The 26,439-nt window shown below is 38.0% G+C and overlaps 2 protein-coding genes across 3 annotated transcripts in view; both read right to left on the bottom strand.

The window, feature by feature from the left end:
- FAF1 (Fas associated factor 1) overlaps positions 1-26,439 on the bottom strand; it is a 454,188-nt gene that overhangs the window by 25,726 nt on the left and 402,023 nt on the right. For both annotated transcript variants that reach the window (XM_055341966.1, XM_055341967.1), the window contains exons 17-18: positions 24,792-24,869; positions 12,956-13,171 (exon numbers count right to left, since the gene is read on the bottom strand). In XM_055341966.1, coding sequence (XP_055197941.1) covers positions 12,956-13,171; positions 24,792-24,869 — 294 coding nt within the window. The remainder of the gene's footprint in view (positions 1-12,955; positions 13,172-24,791; positions 24,870-26,439) is intronic.
- LOC129520772 (microsomal glutathione S-transferase 3-like) lies at positions 10,605-11,213 on the bottom strand. The gene has a single exon (XM_055341968.1). It carries the CDS (start codon positions 11,128-11,130, stop codon positions 10,672-10,674), a length of 459 nt encoding a protein of 152 aa, XP_055197943.1. The 5' UTR covers positions 11,131-11,213; the 3' UTR covers positions 10,605-10,671.

Here is a 26,439-nt window from a genome sequence, read left to right as displayed (position 1 = left end):
AAGATTAAATGAGAGAATGTTTCTCAAAGCGTCTGGTAGAATATTAATAACTGTTAATTCCTGTCTGACCGAGAGCTGGAAAAGGCTGTTAAGAACTGTAGAGGTCACCAAATCAGACCCCAAAATTTCAAAGAAAACTTTCACATTAGGAAGCCACCCACTTTTTGAAGGCTCAGACCCAATGCATCTTGAAACTAAGCAGGAAACTGTACCAACACATTTCACTGCGATCCTCTTTGGTGTTTAGTCGTATCTCCCTACAATATCAATAAGAGGATTCTGCTTTGTGGCAAGAGTAACATGGAGGAAGGGGGAGAGAACATGCTCCCTTAAAGGAAAATATGCTGAAAGTGAGATGGTGTGGTTTCATCCTACAGACAGGGCCTCGCCCAGGGGCATCTCCAACCGGTGAGCCATGTTATTTCTTCCAAGCACAAAGTCTACACATTTTAAAGCACTGTATGTCCTGAGCATCTACCGTGTGTTGTGTTCTTGCCCTCAAATCACCTCTTAACTCTACAACCACCTCAAACACAGCTATTATTATCTGCCTTATAAAGGTGAAGGAACAAGCTTAGAGAGGTTGTGTGCCTCGCCCAAGGTCCACCTGGACCTTGGCAGGACCTTACCTGGACGTTGGTAACTGGTTCTTTATATAACTGTGCTGTTTCCCTGTCATGACTGCCAATACTCAAAACACATTTTTCCTGCATTATGGGGACTAAATAGTGGATTTCCTTCTAAGGAAGAGTCTGTTATAACACAAGTGACAAAATGCAGGTCACCCTCATATTAGGAATGAAGAATGCGTATCAAAACTTATTTTTTAAAGGCTAGAAACAGGGCAAAAGCAGTGACTTGCTGGAAAGGGATAAAAGAAACTCAGCATTACCAAATCAAGCAGCATGGGCCTCTGCCATTTACCAAGTGTTTTCATTATCGCTTTTATCTTATCATCACAATATATTAGTGAGGACACATGACATTATCCTCACTTGAAAGATGAAGTAACTGAAATTTAGCAAAGTGATATAATGTAATCAATGTAACTCAGCAAATAGATGGAGGTGCCAGCATTATCTCTCTGACTCCAAGTACAGATGCACTAGGAGAAACTATGGAACTATTTATCAAAATAGCTCAGGTGTTAGTAGACCATGTATTAGCATCTCTCTAATCTTCCCCTGCTTGGCTGCATTTTAATCAATCTCATTTTAAGTACTGCAACATCCCTTGACTATTCTTCTGGCTTCAGTCTTTCTTCATGTTGATTCATCTTTCCAGGCTACCAGTACGATATAATGGAAAGAATCGGCACCTTCATACTCAATTTCTACTTCCTGGCTATGTGATCTTGGACAAAACACTTAACTAAGAAGCTTCAGTTCCTGTATCTGTAAAGTGGGAATAATATTTGCCTGATATAACAGCTTTTGGATGTGGGTTTGAAATCTGCTTCTTCATGCCTTTTGTTTGTTCAGCTATAAACTAAAGACAATACCAATTTCACAAGTTGGTTGTAAGGATTCAATTAGATGACACTTGTAAAGTGCACAGCATAATTGCCTAATCCACAATGGGAACTCAATAAATGGTAGATAGCCTAAGGGTTGTCAGTAAGGTGCGAGCTGAAAGGAGGGAAGGAAGACTGCTATGAGTTGGTCAGAAAAGGCCTCAATGAAAAGGCAACATTTGAACAGAGACTTGAAGGAAGTAAGGGCATGAGCAATGCAGATTCCTAGAGGAAGAAAGTGCAAGTGCAAGGTTCTGAAGTGAGAAAATGTTTTGTTGTCTTTTACAAATAGCAAGGATGCCAGGGTGACTGGAAAAGATTAAATAGGGTCAGAGAAATAGCAGGGAGTCACATCAGGGTGGCCTTTCCAAAGCTCAGAACTAGATGGGGAACCATCACAGGGTATTGAGAAAAGAAGTGATATAATTTGCCTTATATGCTTTTAAAAAGTCTCTCTGTTTTTTAGAAAAAGGGACTGAAGCGGTAGGGGGCTGCATGGGTGGAGGCAGAGTGGTCAGTTAAGATACCACTGTAATAATCTGGACAAGAGATTATAGTGGCTTGGCCTAGGGTTAGTGGTAACTGTATATATGACATTTAAGGCCACAAGACTGAATGAGATCCCCTAGATAATGAGGGTAGCAAGGGAAGAGATCAGAGGATTGACATTTATTGAGCACCTACAATGTGCCAGGCAATGTGAATTTATAAAATATGAAATAATGTATGGGTAACTATTCTTACTATGATGGTAACTGTGATGACCATGACCATGTCATTACCTTGTTCAACAAATTTACATGAAATAAAGCCAAGCTCCTTTGCCTGGTAGTCTAGGTTTTATACAGTTTTTGTTCCTAGAACTTTACTATATAAATTCCATTTTTTGACTAATTTAGTCTGCACTCCCCTACTCAGCCATGCCTTGTGCATTCCAACATTAGCTTCTTTCCTCAAGCTGTCCTGGCTGCTGGAGAATGTTCTCCCCTTATCAGTTCAACAAAAATCCTATTCATCTCAAAGTTTTGTTTATCTGCTACCTTCTGTAAAGCCTTTTTTCATTATCCAGGTCCGGGATCTTGGTCAACTCTGATTTCTATTACCCTTTTTATTTGAATACTCTTAGAACCTACTACATGAACTGCAGTATGAAGATTATTTTTGTATGAGAAGCCAGGGTATTCTCAAAGGCAAAGACCATACCTTATTCCTTGGCACTTAGCACAGTGCCTAGAAAAATAAAAGTTTGTTGGTAAACAGTATGAAATACAATTAAGGGTACACTTTACCTATATCTGGATGTGACTTTGTAATAGGAATTACAAAGACAACATGAAGAAATCAAAGATGAAATCTTTCTAAGGTTCATTTACACATTTAAAGTATTTCTCTAGATGATAAACTACCTCACTCATTTATTCCTTCCTTGGAATAAATCAAGGGGCATGATGGCATAGGGATTAGGAACACAGACTCCAGAGTCACACACTTAGATCTGTATCTGGTTCTGATATTTACTTAACCTCCTTTTTTTTTCTTTTCTTTTCTTTTTTTTTACTTAACCTCTTTTGTGCCTGAGTTTCTATCTCAGTGAAGAAAGGATGAATACTTACCTTTAGAATAGTTTTTGTTTGCTTATTGTTTTAATTAAACTCAATTTAGTTAACATATAGTGTATTATTAGTTTCAGAGGTAGAATTTAGTGATTCACCAGTTGCACATAATACCCAGTGTTCATTACATCAAGTGCCTCCTTAATGCCCATCACCCAGTTATCCCATCCCCCCATCCCCCATCAATTCTCAGTTGTTTCCTAGAGTTCAGTGTTTCTTATGGTTTGCCTCCCTCTCTGCTTTCATCTCACATAACACACTGAGAAAAGTACCTAATACAGCAAACCCTCAATAAATACTGTTATTACAAAATTTTTATTCTGAATATTTGGTTTTTGGATAGTCATCATGATCATCATCACCTTTCATACTTAGACAGTATCTCACAGTTTACAAAACACTTTTCTATACATTGCCTTATTTGAGTCATGCTATGGTCCTGGGAGAGGCAGAATTTATTGCTAACTTACAGAGAAGAAAACTGAGATTTAGAGAGGGGGTGTGCCTTGTTCAAGATTGCACAGCTAATCTTTTGATTCCCAGTTCCTTCCTATATATCACTGCTTTCCCTCTATTCCATCTCAATGGTTTCAACAATAGAGACACTTAAAAAAACTATTAGTTTTCAGACTGATGTAATGTGTAAGGCATTGTTAAGGTACAGGATGCTTCATTTCATTACTTAAAAACAAAACTTAAAATTTAGAAAATACATTTCTTAAACAAAATGAATAACCTGAAGAAATAGAAGACACCCTTGCTAAAAATATTCCCTTTAATTAGACTAATATACCACATTAGAGTTTCATATACAGACCTATTTAAGAAGCAGGTATATTATTCTTTTAAATCTTTTGTTACTTAGTTTCTTTTGTTGTAAATATTATGTAAACAGTTTACCAGATGACTTCAACCTATAAACTCAAATGTTGTGTGGTCAAAATATTCCAGAAACATCTTTCCTTAGGACATCATTTTTGAAAATAAAGCAGTTGAGAGGTTTGGGCTCTAGTCCTCTGTGGTCATCAATTGCATGTATGTTCTCAAGCAAGCCATGTCACCACCTCAGGCCCTCACTTTCTCCATATGTTGACTGACACTAATACTGCCTGCCTTGCTACCTCCCCAAGCTGACAAGAAAAAGACTGAGATAATTCTGTGACTGCATTTTGCACTTCAGTAAGATCTCTTGATTTCTTTCATTTTAGCAGTCTTTTGTAGCTTAATGGTGAGAAGCATGTGGTGGGGAAGTAATGGGAGAAAGGGAGAAGAACTGAGCAGGAAGCGGAGATGATGTGAGATTGTGTATGCTTTGGTAAGGAGTATGGACTGGCAGCCATTAGAACGACTTTTAAGCAGGAAAGAGATAAGATATCATCAAATCTGTGTTTCAGAAAAATAACTCAAGAGTCAGTGGGGAGGATCAATGGGAGATACAGTAGACATGACTGGAGTCAGGGGGAAGAAGTCATAGGTTTAATCTGGACTATGAAGATTTGAGTAGTGGGGACTAGGGGTGGGAGTTAGTGGGGAAGGCGGGGAGAAGAGAGGAAAAGAACAGATTTGAGAGAAGTTTAGAGGCAGACTGATATTGTGACCAACTGGATATTACTTGTGTTTCATTTCACAATCATTGTCCTTATTCTCTAAATCTTGATCATTTAGGGATACTGGAAAGCCTCAAATAATTAGATATGGTGATATTAAAATACCTGAAAGGAATGGAGCAAGCTCAGCAGTAGTAACTTTAACATGTATCTCACTGATTAGATGCTTTATCTTGCTTTATCTTGAAAACAAAGCTTTTAAGATATAGGTAGTTCAATGGCATTAAAGTTTTTCATTCTGATTCTTTTCTTTCTCTTTTTTTAATCAGACAGTCTAATATAAATTGAAAATCAATCCCACTGTAATATTAGAGGCATTAACATATGAAAGTCATTGAAATACAGAATATTTTAAAAATTGGTGCTTGGAGCTGCAATTTATTGCATTTACTATGTAGTCTCTAATGTTGATTTTCTAGTTTTATTGTCCTATAGCTCTATTTTTAAAGTGGAGCTCTGTAATCTATTAGCAGACTTTTAAAAGTAGTCAGTGATCTTAAAAAGCAATGGCCATAAGAAAGCCTGGGTTTTAGTGTTGGCTCTGCTACTGATCACTAAATTTTATCATGCTTTGATTTTTCCATCTGTAAAATGACAGCATTGGACTTGATGTTTCTGAGATTCATTGGGCAAATAAATACATCAATGATTCCAATGATACATTATTTTGTCTGGTTTAGAGTTCACTGCTGCTATGCTTTCTTTAGCAAGAAGCCTTTCTCACCTCTTTGGCTTCTCTCCACTTGAGATAATTATAGCAGATACTGTTTATTATGTGGTAGGGACATAGTAGCCTACATACACTCATTTCATTCTTACCACACACAACTCTTGGAGCTAGGTATTATTATTTTTCTTTCAAAGAGAGAAAGGTGAAGAAATAAACATTCAGCACAGCCAAGTAAGTTGTCCAATGTCATACAGCAGGTATGGAGTTAGACCTCAGATATAGGTCTAACTACAACCAATACTTTTATTTTTAACTGTGCTATTGTTTCTACTCACCTAGCATTTATCTGTACAAGTCTCAGGTTATATTCATTTCCTTTATAATGCCTTCCTTACCACTGCAGGCTGAAATTACCTGTCCTTCCCACAGTGGGATTTATTTATTTATTTATTTATTTATTTATTTATTTATTTATTTATTTAGATTTATGATAGTCACACACAGAGAGAGAGAGAGAGAGAGGCAGAGACACAGGCAGAGGGAGAAGCAGGCTCCATGCACCGGGAGCCCGACGTGGGATTCGATCCCTGGTCTCCAGGATCGCGCCCTGGGCCAAAGACAGGCGCCAAACCGCTGTGCCACCCAGGGATCCCAGTGGGTATAATTTATAATGCAATTTGCTTTAGATATATTTTCACTAGAATGTGAACTCTTCAAGGTCAGTAACAATTTCTTTTATTTCTGTATCATTAGTGTCTGGAATGGAGGTTGGCAAAGTGGCTGCTCAGCAAATGTTTTGTTATATGGAAGAACCAATACATGAATGAAATGCAAATTAAACTACTTCTCTTTCCTTATGGTGGCAAGTAAGATATCTTTGTGTTATCGATAAAGTCAAACATCATCCAGCAGTAATTTGTGGATACAGAGTATAAGTTCTATAAGGGCAGGAATTAAGTCATTTTCGTCAGCACTATGTTCCCATTGCTGAGCTTAGTGTTTCATGTAATAAAGGTGGATGGGTGACAGAGGAATGAATTTGCATACTCCACATTGTAAGGCTTTCCCATCAGTTAATTTAAACAAACATTTACTGAGGGCCTTTCACTCTGAAAAACCCTGTGAGAAGCCTGTTTATACATTTACTTTAAACATTAGAGAGGGCAACCCAGGTGGCTCAGCGGTTTAGCGCCGCCTTCAGCCCAGGGTGTGATCCTGGAGACCCAGGATTGAGTTTCATGTCAGGCTCCCTGCATGGAGCCTGCTTCTTCCTCTACCTGTGTCTCTGCCTCTCTCTCTCTCTGTGTCTCTCATGAATAAAACAAAAAGCAAAAAACAAAAAAACACATTAGAGGGAGGAAGGAAAAAATGATAAGTATAGTTATGGGGTGGGGACTAGAAAGTAGGAGAAAAATACAAATACATTCATTACTTTGTTTTAGAATATAAAATTTCTGATAGTGTATTTGGAAATGCATGCATGTTTGTCGTTGGGGGCGTCACATCTTTAGATCTGGAAGAAGAAATGTTCTCGGGGGGAAGGATGAGGGCTGTGTAATCACATAAGTGACAAGGCACACAGGGCATTCACTAGTCCTGAAGCTAATCTGCCATTACCATCCTCCCTCCCTCCTGCTCTCCAGTCATGTTATAAACAGAAGACAACACTTTCCAGCTTCAGGTGGAGCTCCTCTGTGTGATGTGGACAGGAGTAGGCAAAAGAAGGAAAACAGAGGAGGCAGGAAAGGGTAAGAGTTGTGGGATAACAAGATGAGGAGGGAAGGCTGGAAAGAAAGGAGGAGAATAAAAAGGATAAAACAGGATTGGAAAGGAGAATGGTAGGAAGAAGAATGGAAAAAGGAAGACCAGGGGATACTGACAACCTTACACTGAATGGCATTGGGCAAACGTCCAGTAGGTCCAAAGGGGAACTGGAAAGCTGGCAGAGGCCCCTTATTCTGACTCGTAGGCAGGGGGAGTATCAGTAGGGGTTAGGATCATTCCTCAACTTTAGGACTCAACTACCTCGCTACCAACTACCTCACAATACCCAAGTAAGCAAAGGGGTCACTGATGTTCACATGGCTCTAACACATCTAAAGCTCTGGTAGTGAATATTATTTTTCTTGGTAACTTTGATTAGCAAAATAGACAGCAAAACAACAACAACAACAACAACAACAACAACAATCAAATAACTTGATGTTCCTAGCACTTCGACAATCAGCTTTTCTGGGGAAGGCTTGTGTTGCTGCTATTTTGGTTGTCCTACAGTGCTCAGTTCAGCGGTGTACCCACCAGACATTTAGTAAATAGTTGGACAGCTGGGAAATCTTAACATGAAGTATTGTTTTGATTAAGGAGTGGGGGTGCAGAAAAACGTTTACCAGGTCCTATGGTGAGAAATCAGTCTCTGCTTTGTAGAGAAAAGGCTGAAGACACAATAAGACTCCTGGAGTTAAGTCTTATGTTATTTGTTATTAAAGAGGCGAGGTATTAAGATGTGCTTTTTAACAGTCTTTAGTTTGGTTGTAATTTAAGATGACTTTTACAAATTAGATCCTAATCCTTGCAGACACAGATGGCTGTTACAGAATAGCCTTGCAAAAACACTAGACGTTTGACTTGAAAGAGCATTCAGAAAAGGATGAAGGGCCATTAACTCTCACCCTACCCCTGGCTCTAGGAGGTCTAACGAGTCCTGGGTGGGCTTCCTGGGTTTAGGTCTTGTCTGGAACCTGGGTGGGCCTAGGGTATCTATTCTCTTTTGGAATAACTTCTCTAGTTCACTCTGGAATCAGAGATTCAGAATCAGACTGGAGATCATTAACACTTGACAACAGTAACTAAATGCTTATGTGTGAGGTACCATGCTGGGAACTTCAGGGGAGGTAGACATGAACATGATATGGACAGCCTTTGCAAAAAATTATAGAACAGGATAAGTGCTATGAGAGAGGAATGTACAAACTGCAATGGGTTCATAGGTAAGGAGCCTGGGAGAGGGGAGGGCTTCTCAGAGGGGATGACATTTGCACCAGGCATTAAAAGATGAGGTCAAACAGGCCAGGAAGAGTGGGGAGGGTGGATACTCAAGAAGGAAGAGTATCCTTCTGGAGGTGCAGAAAAACGTTTACCAACATTACCTTGAATATTGAACAATATTCAAGAGCACAGAGGCACGAGAGTCTCTTGTGTCTTCCATGACTAGTGAGCAATCTCATACCTTCTGGTGATGGAAATAAGAGATGCTGAACTTAAGGTGGAAAAGGTAGGTATGGACCAGATTGTGAAGAGTTTTTGAAAGTATTCTAAGGGGTCTATCCTTTTCATTAAGGTGCTATTAATGAATTTTTAAACAAGAACGGGAATGATCAGAATAGGGTTTTAGAAAAATCACTGTGCACATAATATCAAAGTTGACCAAGGACCATAAATGGGCCTGTGATGGATATTGGGAAGCTCTGAATTCCTTCTAGATAAATAAGCCTCTGGTTAGATTGTTCCTCTGGGGAAACGGGCCAAACTTGATCTAAATTGGCCCTGGGCTAGTGTTTGAGGTAGAAATGGGATCAGGTGTTAAAGGGACTCTGGGAGAAGAGACTGGTAACCAGATCGAATAGTGAATGATTGAGATCTAAATCAAGAGTACATTTTTGGGGCAGCCCAGGTGGCTCAGTGGTTTAGTGCTGCCTTCAGCCCAGGGCATGATCCTGGAGACCTGTGATCGAGTCCCACGTCAGGCTCCCTGCATGGAGCCTGCTTCTCCCTTTGCCTGTGTCTCTGCCTCTCTCTCTGTGTCTCTCATGAATAAATAAATAAATTTTTTTTAAAAAGTACATTTTCTCTAAGACTAGGTGATTGACCCTCCGTTTAGGGCAAATCCACAGTTAACACAATCTGTACTGAAAAGCCGGAGTCCTTAGTCAATAAAACTCAAGGCAGCAGGTAGCAGGCCCAACAACCTTCTGCATTTCACTTCACAGTTCTCTTGCTTATTTATAACAGCAGCTTTGCACAGTCTACATTTCTACCTTGTGGGAAGACGTCATTAACACTGATCATAAAATCTAGCTAATTTTGAGATTGTTCCCCCACCTGATCCCCAGTAATCAGGTTTAAAAATTAATTTAAAAGAAAATAAAGTTTAGTTTTAAAAGCCAGTAAGGTCCTTAGACTATTTCTTCTAGTACTTTCATTTTCAAATGAAAGGCCCAGAAGAATACCTTAAAACCAAAGGTTGGGATCTTAGAAGTTCTCATCACAAGGGAAAAAAAAACAACCTGTAACTATGTATGATGATGGATATTAGCTAGACTTATTGTGGTGATCACTTCACAATGTTCACAAATACTGAATCATTATGTTGTATACCTGAAAGTAATATAAAGTTATATGTTAATAACACTTAAATTTAACAAACAAAAAAAACAAGAGTCAGGAGAGACTAAGTAGTTCCAAAGTTTTATAAGTTCTTTAAAAGAGATGTTCATCATAGAACATAAGTATGAGACTCAGGCTGACCTTGATCCCTTTGATAGTGGTTCTATCCTAAGTGTTTACATATTTAGAGTTTAACTTCAGTGTCAGAATTAAAGTAGTTTTTTACCTGGCCATGCAGTACACAGAGGATGCACATGCATGTTCCCTAGTACATATTTGTGTGTGGTATATATGAACAAAGAAAAACTGCTTGGAGCAGTAAGTGGGGCTAGTGAAAGAGGAGCAATGGCCAGCACTTGTGGTTATTCTAGTTTCCTTGGCTTAGACATAAGTAGTAGGATCCTCATCCCACCTAGGGATTTTGTGGCTGAGGGGTAGAGCTAAACATATACCACTGGTTTCTGTCTCTACTCTGCAAATCTGACAGCCACTGTGAGGGACTAAGATGACTCTTAATCAAATTATTGGTTTTGTGTTTTATTTTTTATTTATTTTAAAAAGATTTTATTTATTTATTCATGAGAGACACACAGAGAGAGAGAGAGGCAGAGACATACGTAGAGAGAGAAGAAGGCTCCATGCAGGGAGTCCAATGTGGGACTTGATCCTGGGACTCCAGGATCATGCCCTGGGCCGAAGGCAGGTGCTCAACCACTGAGCCACCCAGGCATCCCTAGGTTTTGTGTTTTATTTTTTTTTTTTTTTTTTAGGTATGAGGCTAATGCCAGGTAAGTTTTTATTATATTTAGAAAAAAAAAAAAAACATAACTGAAAATAAAAGGAAGTCACTCAAAATGAATGAGTTTTTAAACATCTTGTCATTCTTCAATGGCAGCATTTGGATCCACCGCCCAAGCCAGTTTTAACCCAACCAAGATGCTGGAAGGCAGAGAACACCGTGGTGCCCATCAGGCCGATGAGGGCTAAGGAGCCCAGGGCTCCCCGACTCCGCTTGCTGGGCTCTCCTGTGTAATAACCATAGGCGTAAAGAACTCGTCCAACAATCCAGGCCAAGCCCAGGTCAGAAGCTATACGCGGGTGGTAAACACCTCCAACCGCTAGGAAAAATAAGAACGGAGGATACACTTCCAACGTGTTCTGGTGGGCGCGCTGAATGCAGTTGAACAGGTGCCCGTTTTCGGGGTCCGTGCTGTACATGGTGGGATACTCCACTTTGTACTTCTTTCGGGCCTTGGAAACGTTGATGGCTAGATGAGCTACCATTATGAAGCTAGCAGCACCGGTTAGAACCACGAAACCATATTCCTTCGAGAGGACAGCCATGCTGGCTCTGGGTCACCTCCGCTCGGCTGGTGCAGACCGCAGCTATGCAGCGAAGCGAGGGTGCCCGGTTTTGTGTTTTAGATTAAGTCTAAGTTACTAGACTTCATATTATTACATCAAAATGGAATCACAGAATATTAAGATTTACTGTATATCTTAGAGGTAAGCTAGTTTAAGCTCCATCCCATTTAAAGTAGGAACACCAGGAATGAATCCTTCTCCATAAATATCCAGTATTGCTGAAAAGGGATCATTTAGCAATGCTTGGTTATCTCCAATGACAGTGAAACTACCACTTCATGATACAAGATATTCATTCCCTATTTAGAAAGTACTTTCTTATATTGGGCCAGAACTGCCTCCTGTAACTTTCAAATCATTGGTCCCAATTCTGTCCTTGGAGCCTCGCAAAAGAAGATCCCATTTTTTTTCATGGCAGGCCTTCAAGTAGCTGAAGATAACAGTCATGTCTCCCATGGCATTTCCATCTCTAGAGGAAATGTTCTTTGAATGATATATAATTCCCAGTTCCCTCATCTTCCTACTAGCCCTGCTCTAGACATGCTCTTTTTTTCTTTAGGCTTCAGCATGGAGTATACAGACTCTTTCAAGGTGAGTTTATTTTAGTACACAGTTGAATAGGACCATTAAGTTATCCTCTTGTTGGGATTATCCTCAAAAAATTCAGCTAGCATTTTGTTAGCAGCCACAACACAATAATGTATATTCAGCCGAATTCAATGATACCTCTAATAATACATGGTCTTTCTATTTCAAATATAATTGATTCTCTAAGTCTAATGTGGGAATCTCGCTCTCTATCTCTGAATATTTCTGTAAAATTTCTATAGGTTCATTTTTGCCTATTGTTTTAGTATTTTAAGGTTTTCTTGAATCTGATTTTCTCATAATCCATAAATCTGATAAGGTCTTCGTGTAAGATCCAATAAGCATGGTGAGTAATAAAGGACTAAATACAGAACCTCTTGGTTTCCTTTAGGGAGAGGATAATCACTTAGTCAACACTTTCTGGATACTACCATTTAATCAGCAATGAAACTACCTAACTATAGATTTATATCTCTCTACTTTGTCCCAGGATACTATTAGAGACTATCAAATACCTTGCTGAAATACAGATAAGCATAGAATATAGGTCATCCTTTGTGACTTTACAGGATAGTAAGAACTATCAAATCACAAAATACTCTTGGTTTAGCATGACTTAGTGAACCTATATAATCACTGACCCTGATTGAACTGTTAAGCTGTTAAGCACACAATTTTCAGATCTACTCTAAGGTATATAGAGATGAGATCTTGGGAAAACCTAAATAGATGCTGGAATAGGGGAAATAGCTAGGAAGGAAAAAAGACTTAGTGCTTAATTTCTTACATAGGCTCCTGGGCACATGTTTGTTGGCCTGGGAAGACATACCTTCTTCAAAGGCTGAGGAGAGAATGGTGTGCAGAACAAAGTACTCCTAGGGCTTGTAGTATGCTGTACCACGGGACTTTTCTTTCTTTTTTTTTAAAAAACTCCATCTTTTTTTTTTAATTTTTATTTATTTATGATAGTCACACAGAGAGAGAGAGAGAGAGGCAGAGATATAGGCAGAGGGAGAAGCAGGCTCCAAGCACCGGGAGCCCGACGTGGGATTCGATCCCGGGTCTCCAGGATCACGCCCTGGGCCAAAGGCAGGCGCTAAACCTCTGCACCACCCAGGGATCCCATCACGGGACTTTTCTTAGATTACTTTGTCTAGCCCTAATGATAGGATATTTTCCAATGGACACATTTCCTAAAACAGGCACATGAACTTACGTCTCTCCTAGGAAAGGTACTGAGTAACTTGAACTCGTCCCATGGAAATCCTTTGGAAGCAACAAAATCAAAGACAATCTGGAGCTTATTGCTGGCCAGGAATCGCCGCTCAAGGAACTCGCCACTGGGGGTCCGGATCCGCAGTTTGCTCACGGGTTCAGCATTTTCTTCCTTTGGCTCTGGAGGTAGGGCCTGCTCTAAGGAGAGCCGGATGGCCTAAAGAGGGCAAAAACCAAGTGTCAAAGTGTGTGATAGGACTGTAGCGAACGGGACAGGGAGAGACTCGAATAAACTCATCAAAAAGTTACTATCCATTTATTATCCAAGCTTGATGCTTGACAATAGAAGCAAGTTTTTCATTTTCTTAATATTGATCTAGTAAGCAATTAAAATAAGTCCCATCTTGATGACATGTATTATTAAATTGACAAGTAATCACATAGAAAAGAAATATAATTAATTGTTTTCTATTGAAGGGTTCAGGTGTTTGTGATTGAGGGAACAGGTATGAAATACCCAACTGCTTCCTATATAGTCTTATATTCTCATTTTTTATATGGAGAAATTGAGACCCAGAAATGGAGACATAAGAAATATAATCTAAAAATCAGAATGATAGGAAGTTAGACCAGTTACTTTTGCCTGTCTGTCCGTCTGTCCTTCCTTTTCTCTCTCTCTTTCTTAGATAGCATGAGTTTATTTATCTAATATTGGTGTTCTGGTCAGCAATGAGTTTCAGGTGAATATTTTAAAATATTAAGCTATTTTAGTAGCACTGTCATATATTAATAACCCAATGACTAGATGAACTTGTGTATATCAAAATTAAATTTCAGTTGTACTGGAATTCTCTACACTGTACTATAGTTATTTGTCTAATGTGTGACTTTCCCACTTGTTTGCAACCTCCATAAGAGTGTATAAACATGTCTTACTTCTTATTTCAAGAGTAGTGCATAGCACAGAATAGATGCTCAATATGTACTTGGTAAGAGAAGGAATAAACCAACAAGTTAACTGAAATAACATGCAAAAATACTTTAGTATGATGTTAAGCCCACAGGAGGTGCTAAATAAATGGTAAAATAATCTGACTCTCATGGACTTTTCTCCTAGTAGCCAAGAACCGATCAATTCCTTTCTTTGAGGTCTGATTTCCTCCAGCATCAATTTTCAGATTAATTTTCTACATACATGTTTCCTTAAGGGCTAACCAAGAGTTGCTTCTAGGGACAAAACATCTCTGTGGATGAGTTATATACATTTTCTAAACTATTAAGTGGGATCATTTTATTATTTTTGAAAAGATTTATTTATTTTAGAGAGAGAAATGGAGTGCAGAAGCAGGAGGGGCAGAGAGTGAGAGAGAATCTTAAGTAGCCCTGAGGTCAGTGTGGAGGTGGGCACAGGGCTCAATCTCATGACCCTGAGATCACAACCTGAGCTGAAACCAAGAGTTGGATGCTTAACCAACTGAGCCACTCAGTAGGCATCCCTCATTTGACTATCCTAACACTGTGGTTCTTTAAAACTGTGTCTCTGATGGCCAACAGACACATGAAAAGATGCTTACCATTACTTACCCAGGGAAATACAAATCAAAACTACAATGAGATACCACTTCACATCTGTCAGAATGGCTAAAATCAACAACACAAGAAACAACAGGTGTTGGCGAGGACGTGGAAAAAAAGGAAACTTCCCGCACTGTTGGTCGGAATGTAAGCTGGTGCAGCCACTCCAGAAAACAGTATGGAGGAGGTTCCTTAAAAATAGAACTACCCTAAAATACAGCAATTGCACTGCTAGATATTTACCCAAAGAATACAAGAACACTAAACTAATTCAAAGGGATACACTCATCCCTTCATTTTTATAGCAGCATTATTTATAATAGCCAAGATACGGAAATAGCCCACGTATCCATCAATTGATAAACAGATAAAGAAGAGGTGGCATATATATACAATGGAATATTAGTCATAAGAAAGAATGAAATCTTGCCATTTGCAACGACATGGATGGAGCTACAGGGTATAGTGCTAAGTAAAATAAGTCAGAGAAAGACAAATATCATGTGACCTCATCCATATGTGTTTAAGAAATAAATGAGCAAAGGGAAAAAAACAAGGGAGAATGAGAGACAAACCAAGAAACAGACGCTTAATTACAGAGAACAAACTGATGGTCACCAGAGGGGAGCAGCGAGATGGGTGAAATAGGTGATGGGGATTAAGGAGTGCACTTGTGATGAGCACTAGGTGATGTATGGAACTGCTGAATCACTATATTGTACACCTGAAACTAATATAACACTGTATATTAACTGGAATTAAAATGAAAACTTAAAAAAAAACCTGTATCTTTGAGATTAAATTTTTTTCCTGATTATAGTAATAATATATATAATCATTGCAAAAATAAGTGATAAGCACAGCATTACAATTCATTTCCGGATGCACCATCAAGGGATAGCCCCTGCTATCATTTGAGTGTTTACACTCACTAATTTTTTAAATCGTTTTTAAGTGTACAATTTAGTGGCAATAAGTATATTCCACACAATGTTATGTTACTATCACCACCAATTATTTCTAAAACTTTGTCATCACGACACTCTCCATCAATTTCTCATGCATGTTTTTATATAAACATATATTTTAAACTTTTTTTTGCAAAATTTCCATCAGTGTTACATTGTACAAAGCTTTATCTTTTGTCAAGTCATGTATTTTGCCATTGTTTTCAAGTTTTTACTGAAATATAACATGCATATGAGATAGTGTGCATAGTATAGTGCATTGAGATAGTGTGCAATAATGCACAACTTGATAAGTTTCTCAAAAGTGAACATAAAAGTGGCACCCTGATCAAGCATCTCAGAAACCCTTCTGTCTCCTTCCTAAAAATTATTTTCCTCAAAGTTAATCACTATCCTGACTTCTAGTACTGCAGTTTAAAAAAACTTCAATAATTAAATGTGATGAATGGCTAGTGAATAGGCCTTGGTATGACAGACAGAGGTTCAAATCTTGCTATTAGGCATATGACAGTCTTCACGAACTTCAATTATCCCATATAAGAAAAAGGGGCAATAATACCTTCCTCACAAAGGTTTTTGTATAAAATGCAGTAAATGTTTATAAGTAAATGTACTTATCAAGTGCTGACACATGGCCAGCATTCAGTTGTGCCTAGCATGGAACCTCAGGATGTAATACTGTGCTCAACAGATGACAGTTGTTGTTGGTGTTATCATTATCATTACTATAATCCCTCTGCACCTACTCTAAATCAGAACTTAATGTGGTATTTCCTGGTTTCTCCTCCTGTTCTCCCTTTAATCCACCTGTCTGCTTGCTTTCTATTTTGACATTTCCCTGCATGGTATAACAACAGATGCTACATTATTGTCTGAACTGAACCAATTATACTACAGAAGAATAAACAACAGTAGCTCATTACCCCACTCATTGTGCAGACAATATCTGCTTCCTCAATGCACCCAGTCTCTAGGGCTTTTCCCCAGAATGAAAACAGACCTTAGATATCCCACACCAGTGGTCCCAATGTGGAAAACAATGAAGGAATATTAGGTAAGTTGGCAACCTTGGGATCTGAGGACTCAAGTTTTACTAGCAAAAAAGAACACATCAGTAGCTCAGTTTCAAATATACTGGCTAAAAACAAAGGCTTCATGTAAGCAAATATTGTTACAAAACGACATAAAGGACACCCATACTTGAATAGCAGTCATAGTAAACACCATTGTTAAGCTTCAATTTGGTTTGCTCAACAAATACAACTTTTTATTTGCATTATTTTAGGTCTGTAGCAAAACAAGGAAACCTAGTATAAGTTGGAAATATAAATTGATCTTGGACATTTTGTCTTACTAAAAAATATGAATACTCAGAGCATTCATGTCTGAGGGATGAGAAATGGGTACTTATTTGAAGTGAAATTTGGTAGTAAAGATAGACACCCAGAAAAGGCAGTTTCTACATAGTTATGATTTTTAAACAGGAAAAATAATATATACGTATACCAGTCTCTTAAAAATAAAAATCAAGGACTGACTTAATTTACACATATACATATACAAATTTACACATATACATATACACATACATAAGTACATGCATGCACACAGTATCTTTTAGGGTTCTTTGGGTACCCACCAAATAACAGTTTATAGCTAGTTAAAGCAGAGTTTAAAATAGGCTAACAGTCATTAATTCCATGAATTCTTACGGAGCACCTCCTATGTGCCAGGCATTGTTCTAAATGATAAGAAAATATCAGTGAACAAAATAGATTAAAAGAATTCTGCTTATATGGAGCCTGTATTTTAGAAGGGTGGAAGAAAGACAACAAATACACACATAGGAAAATGTATAGTTTGTCACAAAGTAACGAGTGCTATGGAGAGAATACAGGGAGGCTGGTAGAAAGGAAGGAGGGGTACAACTTTAAACTCTGTAAGCCTTGGGGCGCCTGGGCGGCTCAGTTTGGTTGAACCTCTGACTCTTGGTTTTGGCTCAGGTCATGATCTCATGGGTGGTGAGACAGAACCTGGCGATGAGCCCCACGATGAGCCCCGCATTGAGCCCAGCCCTGAGCGGTGAGTCTGGATGAGATTCTTTTCTTCTGCACCTCCCGCAGGGTACACATGCTCTCCCCACTCCTCTCTCTAAAATAAATAAATCGTAAAAAAAAAAACAAATAAACCAACTGTGTAAGCCTCAATGTGCAACAACTATGCCAGTGAGCAAAGACCTAAAAGAGAGGGAGTCACAAGGACATTCAGATCAGAGAGAAGTATCACAGACAGAAGTCACAGTAACTGCCAAGACCTGGTGCCTGAAGCAGAAGATCAGGGGAAGAGGGGGATGGAGTTGGTTAAAGAGGAATCAAAGGAGAGGGGTGAATAAATCATACATGGCTTTGAGTAGCCTCTGTAATGATTTTTCCCCCATTTTAGAATTGAGATATAATTTATATGCAGTAAAACCCATCCCTCTAAATGTATAGTTCTGTGAGTTTTGATGAATGCATATATTTACATAACCATCATCAATCACGATAAAGAACAGTTCTATCACCCCCCCCCCCGCAACACACACACACACAGACACACATACATACATACAAGCAATTCCCTCATTTCTAGCCCCTGGCAACTTCCAACCTGTTTTCTGTCCCTAGTTTTACCTTTTCTAGAATGTTATATAAATACAGTCATAAACATCATATAAGTGGCTTCCTTCATTTAGTAGAATGTATTTGAAATTCATCTATGTTGTTGATTATATGAGTAGTTTGTTCTTATTTATTGCCAAGTGGTATTCCCATTGTATAGATATTATCAGTTTGATTACTCCTTCTCCAGCTGGGGGACACTTGTTTCCAGTTTTTGGTAGTACAAATAAAGCTATTATAAATATTTATGCACAGATTTTTGTGTGAACATAAATTTTATTACTTTATTTCACCTGTGTAAATATCTAGGTGTCTGACTGCTGGGTCATATGGTACATGTATGTTTAACTTTAAAACAAAGTGCCAAATTATTTTCCAAAGTGGACTTGCTATCATTAATGACTATCATCATTAATATATGAGTTCCAGTTGTTCTTCACCTTTACCAGTAATTTTTTCTTTCAAAAAGCCATCTTATTGGTGCGTATCTATTGTGGTTTTAATTTGCATTTCCCTAATGACTAATAATGTTGAGCATCTTTTCATGTGCTTATTTGCCCTTGTGTATATCTTCTTTGATGAAGTGTCTGTTTAAATATTTTGTCCATCTAGAAACTTGGGTTGTTTTTTTATTGAATGTTGATAGTTCATTATGTATTCTAGACAGTAGGTATGTGATTTTCTCTCAGTCTGTGCCTTGTCTTCAATTTCTTAACAGTGTCTTTGAACAGTAGAAGTTCTTAATTTTGATTTAGTCTAATTTAGATACTTGTTATTTTGCAGATTGTGCTTCTGGTGTTAGGTCTAAGAAATCTTAGCTTAACTTAAGATAATGAAGATTTTTTTCCCTATGTTTTCTTCTAGGTCTTTAATAGTTGTAGGTCTACGACCTGTTTGGAGTTAATTTTTGCATGTGATGCAAGAAATGGACTGGGAAGGTTTTTTTAGAAATTGTTCTGTGTTTTTGCATTTTTTTACATATGAATATTCAATAGTTGCAGCATTACTTGTTGAAAGATTATCCTTTTTCCATTGACTTGCCTTTACACCTTTGTCAAAAATCAACTGACCATATGTGTGAGTCTATTTCTGGACTATTCTGTCTCACTGAAATATGGGTCTGTTCTTTTGCCAATTCCCACACTGTCTTGAATATACTGTCTTGAACCCTGGTAGTCTTCCAATTTTGTTCTTTTTCAAAATTGTTTTGGCTTTTACAGTTCTATTGCCTATTCATATCAATTTTAGAATCACTTTTGTCAATTTCTTTTTAAAAATCCTGCAGATGTTGATTAGAATCACTGTAAAGATTTTAGCTTTTATTTTGAGATATGAAGCTATTGTGGGTTTTTGAAGTAACATGATGTGCCAATTGTTTTTAAAAAGGATTTATTAAAAGACATACAGGGAAGGCAAAAATGGAGGCACCAAGTCAAGTTGGGAGGCTACTAAAGTAATCCAGGTAACAGATAATGGTGGCTTGCAAAAGGATGGTAACGGTGGAGTTAGTGAGTAGCATCTGAATTGTGTAAGTATTTTGAAGGTAGAACCAATAGGATTTGCCCATAAAATATGGATATGAAAGAGAGAAGTCAAGGATGATTCCATGGTTTTTGGTTCAAATAACTAGAAAGTTTTCCACCTATTAAAACAGGGAAGACTGCAGGAGGAGCAAGTTTGAGTGGGGAGGGTAAGATCAATTGTTCAATTTAAGACATGTTAAGTTTGCGCTATTAAATACCTACGGGGAGATGATGGGCTAGCAGTGAAATATTCAAGTCTGGAGTTCAGGGAAAGGGAGGAGCTGGAGATGTAAGTTTGGGAGCCAAATGTACAGACAGTAATTTAAAGTCATGATACTCTGTGATCATCAAAGGAGCAGAATGGATCCTATATGAGAACAGTTGGTCAGACCCAGTCTTGCAACCATTCTGTGTTCCTGGCAACCAATCATCCATCTAGAGAATATGGATTGCTTACAACAAACATAGCCTCACTGGTGGATAAAGTAAATCAAGGCAAATAGTCATAACCAAAATTCAGACATAGGACTTTTGGGCTGCTTCTGGGATATAAAGAACAGTCTGTAGATTGGTATTGGATACCACGAAACTAGAATTTCTTGTCTATTTTAATAGTTCATGAAGACAACAGCAGAATACTCCAAAGTGAAACTATTTAAGAAATTGTGGATATATGGTCTCTATAGTTATACTAAGGTGTATTCCAGTATTGGCACCTACCATATTAAGTTGTAGAGATTCAAAAAAATAATGTCAAAGGACAGAGTTTAGCACAAATTAATTGCTTAATAGCTACTGATGATGATGATGGCAGGGATGATTACCTTTGTGGCTCATAGAGTGGTGTTATCATTGTGTGACAATAAGTAAAAACACAAATTATAAGGAGAAGTTTTTTACTTTAATAATCTATTCATGTTCCCACCTTCATTCTTCCAGTTTGGGATAATAGAAAGTATACCAGTAGAAGATCTGGTTCTGCTTTTACCAGGCAAATGTTAGGTAAGAATTTTAAAATAGGCTTTTTAAATCCTGCTGTGATCTGATTTCTTCATCTGTAAGATGGTAATGATACTATATCAAGTGAGTTTTATAGGATGGTTGTGAAGATCAAATCAGAAAACTAAAGGGAAGTACCAAGGCTTGTAATTCCATGCTCTTCTCTTCTCTCATTTAATGGTCTTTTAAGATTATTTAACATTATCTATTTGAGGAGGCACCAAGATGTAAAAGAAAACAACTTTGGGCAGATAGGCAAACATGTAACCTTTTTCTTTTTTGTGGGAACCAGCAGCAAAAGGGAATAGCTTTGTGCCTATTCTATCCCATTTGTGAGTCTCCAAACCTTGGCCCTTTTAACCTTATCTAATTACTAGACAGGGTTTTACATTTGTCCATTTACTATTCCCTGAAGAAGCCCTGTGCCTTTCTCCCTTTATTCATATTATCCAGCCATCCTACTATTCATGACTCCATCCAAACTGCTCTTCTATTTTATTGTTAATCATAAAATTCTTACCAATCTTCCAAAGCCTCTTCCCTCTGTGAAATATTTCTCATTGCCTTCCTCGTCAGAAATCATCTTCATCCAAATATTGTCAACACTCTGTGCTACTTTAATGGTTTTTATAACACATTGGATCCTATCATATAGTTATTTTGTATCCATCTACCCTCTCCTATATTAGACAGTGACCTTCCTGAGGGCAGGGGCTATGTCACATACAATATAGTATCTATAGTACATGATTCAGTGATTTGCACTTTGAAGGAGATTAACAAAATATCTGCAAATACTGACTCATTAAAAGACCTAGGAGTCCATAACCTTAGCTGAAACTTCTACTTACCAAAAATTTGGTGGCAAACAATATTCAGTAAAGATTTCTTTTTTTTTTTTCAGTAAAGATTTCTTAAAGAACATGTAGCTCATGTATTTTTTTAAAAGATTTTATTTGGTTATTCATGAGAGAGAGACAGACAGAGAGAAAGAGAGAAAGGCAAACACACAGGCAGAGGGAGAAGCAGGCTGCATGCAGGGAGACTGACGTGGGACTTGATCCTGGGTCTCCAGAATTAGGCCCTGGGCAGAAGGTGACGCTAAACCACTGAGCCACCGAAGCTGCCCTCATGTATTTCTCTAGTTTCCATAAAATCCGTGCTTTAACCTGGACTACCAAAAAATGTATTATTTGGGTTTTTCCAGAGATGCTTTTATTAAACTGTTCTTTGGCCTTATGACTTTGAATTATATAAAGCTGTAAGAAGCTGTTATACATGACTTCCTTTTGCTATTATAGCTATAAGATATACTTGGGGCTAGTATTCACCATATTGTACAATTTCCTCTTGAAGGAGAAACACAAGAAAGAAACATTGTTCTAAGGTCTCAGCACTTGAAAAATCTCACCTTTAGAAAGAATGGCCTTTATCTGATGTTACAGATAAAGTGAAACATATAAACAGTCATTTTAGCCCAAGAGAAGTATAGAAGAAATTTTGTGGTCCATCTTGAGCAAATGTACAGAGTCCTATTACATGCATTTGGTTGGGTGTGCTGGATTGTCTGTTGTCAAAATGTTAATCTTACTTTTGTCTTTATTTTCCTTTAACCTGATTATAATATCTTTTCTCTCCCTTTCAAGCCATTTGAACTGTACATCTTTATGTAAATTACTTGAAACTCATTTTGGAAAGAACAAGTAAATATATAAATTAGTAAAATACTGGAGTTTTTTGTCCTTCGTTTTTCCTTCAGAATAGTTTTAAAGCCTTTCTCCTTATCATGGTCAAGGACAAGATCAAAATGTTTTCCTAGATTTACTGATTTCACTACAACAGTCACCACACAGGAAAATCAGACCAACCACTAAGGAATTTCCCTGTAACCAAGGTGATTTGACTATTCAATACTTCATCTTTCCAAAGGATTTTGAAATACTAGAGATAATTAAAATAATAAAACCATTCTTATTTCTTATTTCTCAATACAATTACATGGGTTAGGATTTCTGGTTAGAAGGAAAGACAGTATTACTGTGAAAAGTCAGGTGACCAGGCTTGTAGTCCAGATTATGTGTCCAACCAGTTTGGTGACCATAAGCAAACTGTATAATCTTCCTGAGTCTCAATTTCTTCAGAGGTTGCACAATACCAGCTTTCCCAAAACTGTTTGTTATACATGAGTATGCTGAAATATGTTAATTAGTGTTCCATGAAAAAAAAGGGTCAAGTAAGTTTGGATAAGACTTAATTAAATTAAGATATACAGAAGATAGGTTCTTAATGGTAAGATTTATAAGAGCCTTTAATTGTGACTCTCTGGGGGAGTGTGGGTAGAATATGGAGCATTACCTGAACTTGGTTTTTTGGGAGCACAGCAATGGATAAGTGCAGTAATAACTAGTGGTAAATTCCCTACCTCTGTGCTCCACCCTCTCATGTTTACAGCTAGAACATATATATTGAGGTATGCTAAAGGATGTTTATGGGGTCTTCTATGAGAGGAAGAAATCATCAGAAGAAAATACACGTACTATCAAACTCTAGATCCAAAACATGCAGCTATTTGTGTACACTTGACCTTTATTAAGTATACGGTTGAAGATAAACCACTGAGAGCATGTGCATTGTGAAAGAGCATGAAAGAATGAGAGTCCTAAATTTTTAAACCGTATTTCTTGAAATAGCCTAAGAGCATAGTGACAAATCTGTCTCTTAACTTTTATGAAAATCTGCAAACATGATCCTATAGATATATAGAATGATATATGACCTTGTTCACAGAATGAATTTTTCATTCACTCATCTTGTTTTTCCATTTTTATGTGTGACTTCCCAATGAGCTTCAGTTTTCTCTCTCATAAAGAGAAGTCTCTAATCTTGTAGCTTGTTTTAATAGTCAGTGACTAAGCACATGCACAGAAGCTAGAAAAGTACTTGATACACAGAAGATACTCAATAAAATATTCCCTATCTTCCATTATTGAGAGTCTTCAGTGTACAGAGACTAGGGTTTGTCAGGCATAGTATCTGGTTCAACAATAAGTTTGAACACGAATAAAGTTTGATTTCCAAACCATGAAATATTACACATCTTTTAAGACCTATCACTTTTTCTATAGTGTGGTCTGTTTCTAAAAGTTGTAAAAGATTTTACTTTGCCAATGAACTCTCTAAGTATTATGTTTTACTTCTATGTCATTTGGCGCAGTTTTTCCTTGGTTTGCTGTTACTTGTAGACATGTACCTTCCCTACAAGATGCAACCTCTTCTTGTAGGCAAAAACTATCTTATCTGTTTCTCTCTCAGCGCTTAGCATAGTTTTTGTTCAAAAAATATTTACTGAATAAGTCCAAGCTGACATTCTCTGACTGGGAATGATGGCTAATGGAGTTTTCCTCAGCTAACGTGAGGGCCCTCAGGCCTTTCCATCAGTTGTTAGATGGTTTTCTCTTTCTATATGTGAAACTTGCTATTAGTCCCACGTCTAGAAAAAGTTCTAAAAGTCTTTTTTTGTGAAACCATCCTAGGAAGCTATTTGACACCCCTTCTCTTTGTTCCCACTGCACTTTAGGCTAGTGATTTGTACTCCTGATGGGGATGATCCACGTCTGTACCCTATCCCCTAACAGATTTTGGGATATACTAAGTATTCAAAAAACTATTTGCAAGATGAGTGAATGAAAAATGCTCTCTATTGTTATGAACATGACATGAAATTGGGGGGAAAAATAAACCATGCTAAATGGATGTCCCATATTTAGGGGCCCAGTGCAAGATGTCACAGAAGTAACTCAGTTTCTTCCAGTAGGGTAAACGAAGACTGGGAAAGGGCAGAAAATACAATCTTTGTATTCTTGGGATGAGACACTATCCAGGGAGGATGGGAGCACTGGTCATGCAAGAAGAGAGAAAAAGAATTGAAAAGAATAGAAAAGCATGAATCTTCCTCAGAGCATGAAGCATTCTTTTAAGGAGAGGTCAGATCTTCCATTTTAAAATGAGTCTGGAAAAGGTGGAAAGATGTAAGAAATACTAACAGCCTCAGTATCCAATGCCATGGAAATAAACCTAGCTTTTGAATAACTTTACTTGAAATTATGCCCTACCTCACGTTCCTCTTCTTGTTCTCTGCGAATCTGCTCCAAACGAAACTGCTCTGCCATCTCTCGTTCATGAGCTTCCCTCTGCCAATGAAAGAGGAAGGGAGCCAGCACTCAATAAACAACAGTTTACTTAAAAAGGAGGAAAAAGAGAGCCCACCCCCAGCACTGTGATACTAGAAGTGTTTCTCTCTGAAAAGAATGGAAATGGAAGCAACAACCAAGCACATCTCTCTAATCATGTCAAATACCCATACTAATACCACGGTAGCTCTGCGTCGTGCGGCAGCCGAGATCCTTCAGAAGACCTTTTTCTCGTCTCTTTTGCTGAGTTAACTGTTCTACACCACATTGTGAGCCTCCTTTTGAGGACAGAAACTAGCTTATTCGTTACCTCCTCCTTCAATGCCCAACAGAGAAGCAGGTACTCAAGAAGTATTAAATAAGTCAGTGGTTCTCAGTGTTCTCGATCCTGAGTGCACAGAAGGAATCGCCTGAAAAACTTTTTTTTTTTAAAGATTCCATTTAGAGAGAGCGAGAGAGAGTGAGCGAGAGAGAGCGCATGAGTGGGGAAGGGGCAGAGGGAGAGGAAGAAGCAGACTCCCCATGGAGCAGGGAGCCTGCTGCGGAGCTTGATCCCAGGATGACCTGAGCCCAAGACAGACACTTAACGAACTGAGCCACCCAGGCACACCACTTAAAGAAATTTTTAAAGTTCAAACTTTTTATTTTTTAGATTTTATTTATTTATTTATTATTATTTTATATTATTATTTATTATTTATTTATTATTTATTCATGAGACACACACACACAGAGAGAAAGAGAGAGAGAGAGAGAGAGAGAGAGAGAGAGAGAGAGAGAGAGAGAGAGGCAGAGACACAGGCTCCATGCAGGGAGCCCGACACGGGACTCGATCCCAGGTCTCCAGGATCAGGCCCTGGACTGAAGGCGGCACTAAACCGCTGAGCCACCCGGGCTGCCCAAGTTCAAACTTTTTAAAGTTTGCTAGGTTTTTACCACAGACTGATTAAAAAACAAGGAAAATAATTATTAGGTCTATTTTTGTTTTTATTTCTTGATTCTTAAAAAACTTGTTGTCAAAATGAACAAGGGTAGAGGGGTGCCTGGGTGGCTCAGATGGTTAAATATCTGACTTCAGCTTGAGTCATGATCTCTGGGTCCTGGGATTGAGCCCCACAAAAGATGTATTTTGTGCATTTCTATTTACATTAGCATTTGCCTAATTCATTACTCTGAATTCTTTCTCACACTCAATATCCAAGTTTGCACACAGTGGCCACTTAATAGTTCATTTGGCCATGACTGATCTGTACTTGATATATAATGTCTATTTTTTAAGTCGCTGAGGAGAGGTAATGGGGGGATTAGCAGATTAGCAGATCTGTGTTTAAGTCTAACCCCAGCCAGTGGCAAGCTGTGTGTTCTTAGATAAGAAGTGAGAAGAAGTCCACTTCTCCTCCCTCTTCCTTTCCCCATGCTCATGCTCTCTCTCTCTATCCTTCCATCTCAAATGAATAAATAAAATCTCTCTCTCTAAAAAAAATCGAAAATAAAAAAACAACAAAAAACCAAGGGTAGAATTATATTCTGTTAATTGAATCTAGCTTCCTCCATCGCAAACCAAACATTC

The sequence above is a fragment of the Nyctereutes procyonoides genome, unplaced genomic scaffold (genome assembly GCF_905146905.1).
Source record: "Nyctereutes procyonoides isolate TBG_1078 unplaced genomic scaffold, NYPRO_anot_genome, whole genome shotgun sequence".
NCBI classification, from domain to species: Eukaryota; Metazoa; Chordata; class Mammalia; order Carnivora; family Canidae; genus Nyctereutes; species Nyctereutes procyonoides.
Note: the sequence above shows the minus strand (reverse complement) of the source record. Positions and strands in the feature narration are given on the sequence as shown.

Excerpts from the sequence above, each read along its gene's own strand:
- LOC129520772 (XM_055341968.1), bottom strand. The coding sequence starts at position 11,130 with ATGGCTGTCCTCTCGAAGGAATATGGTTTCGTGGTTCTAACCGGTGCT.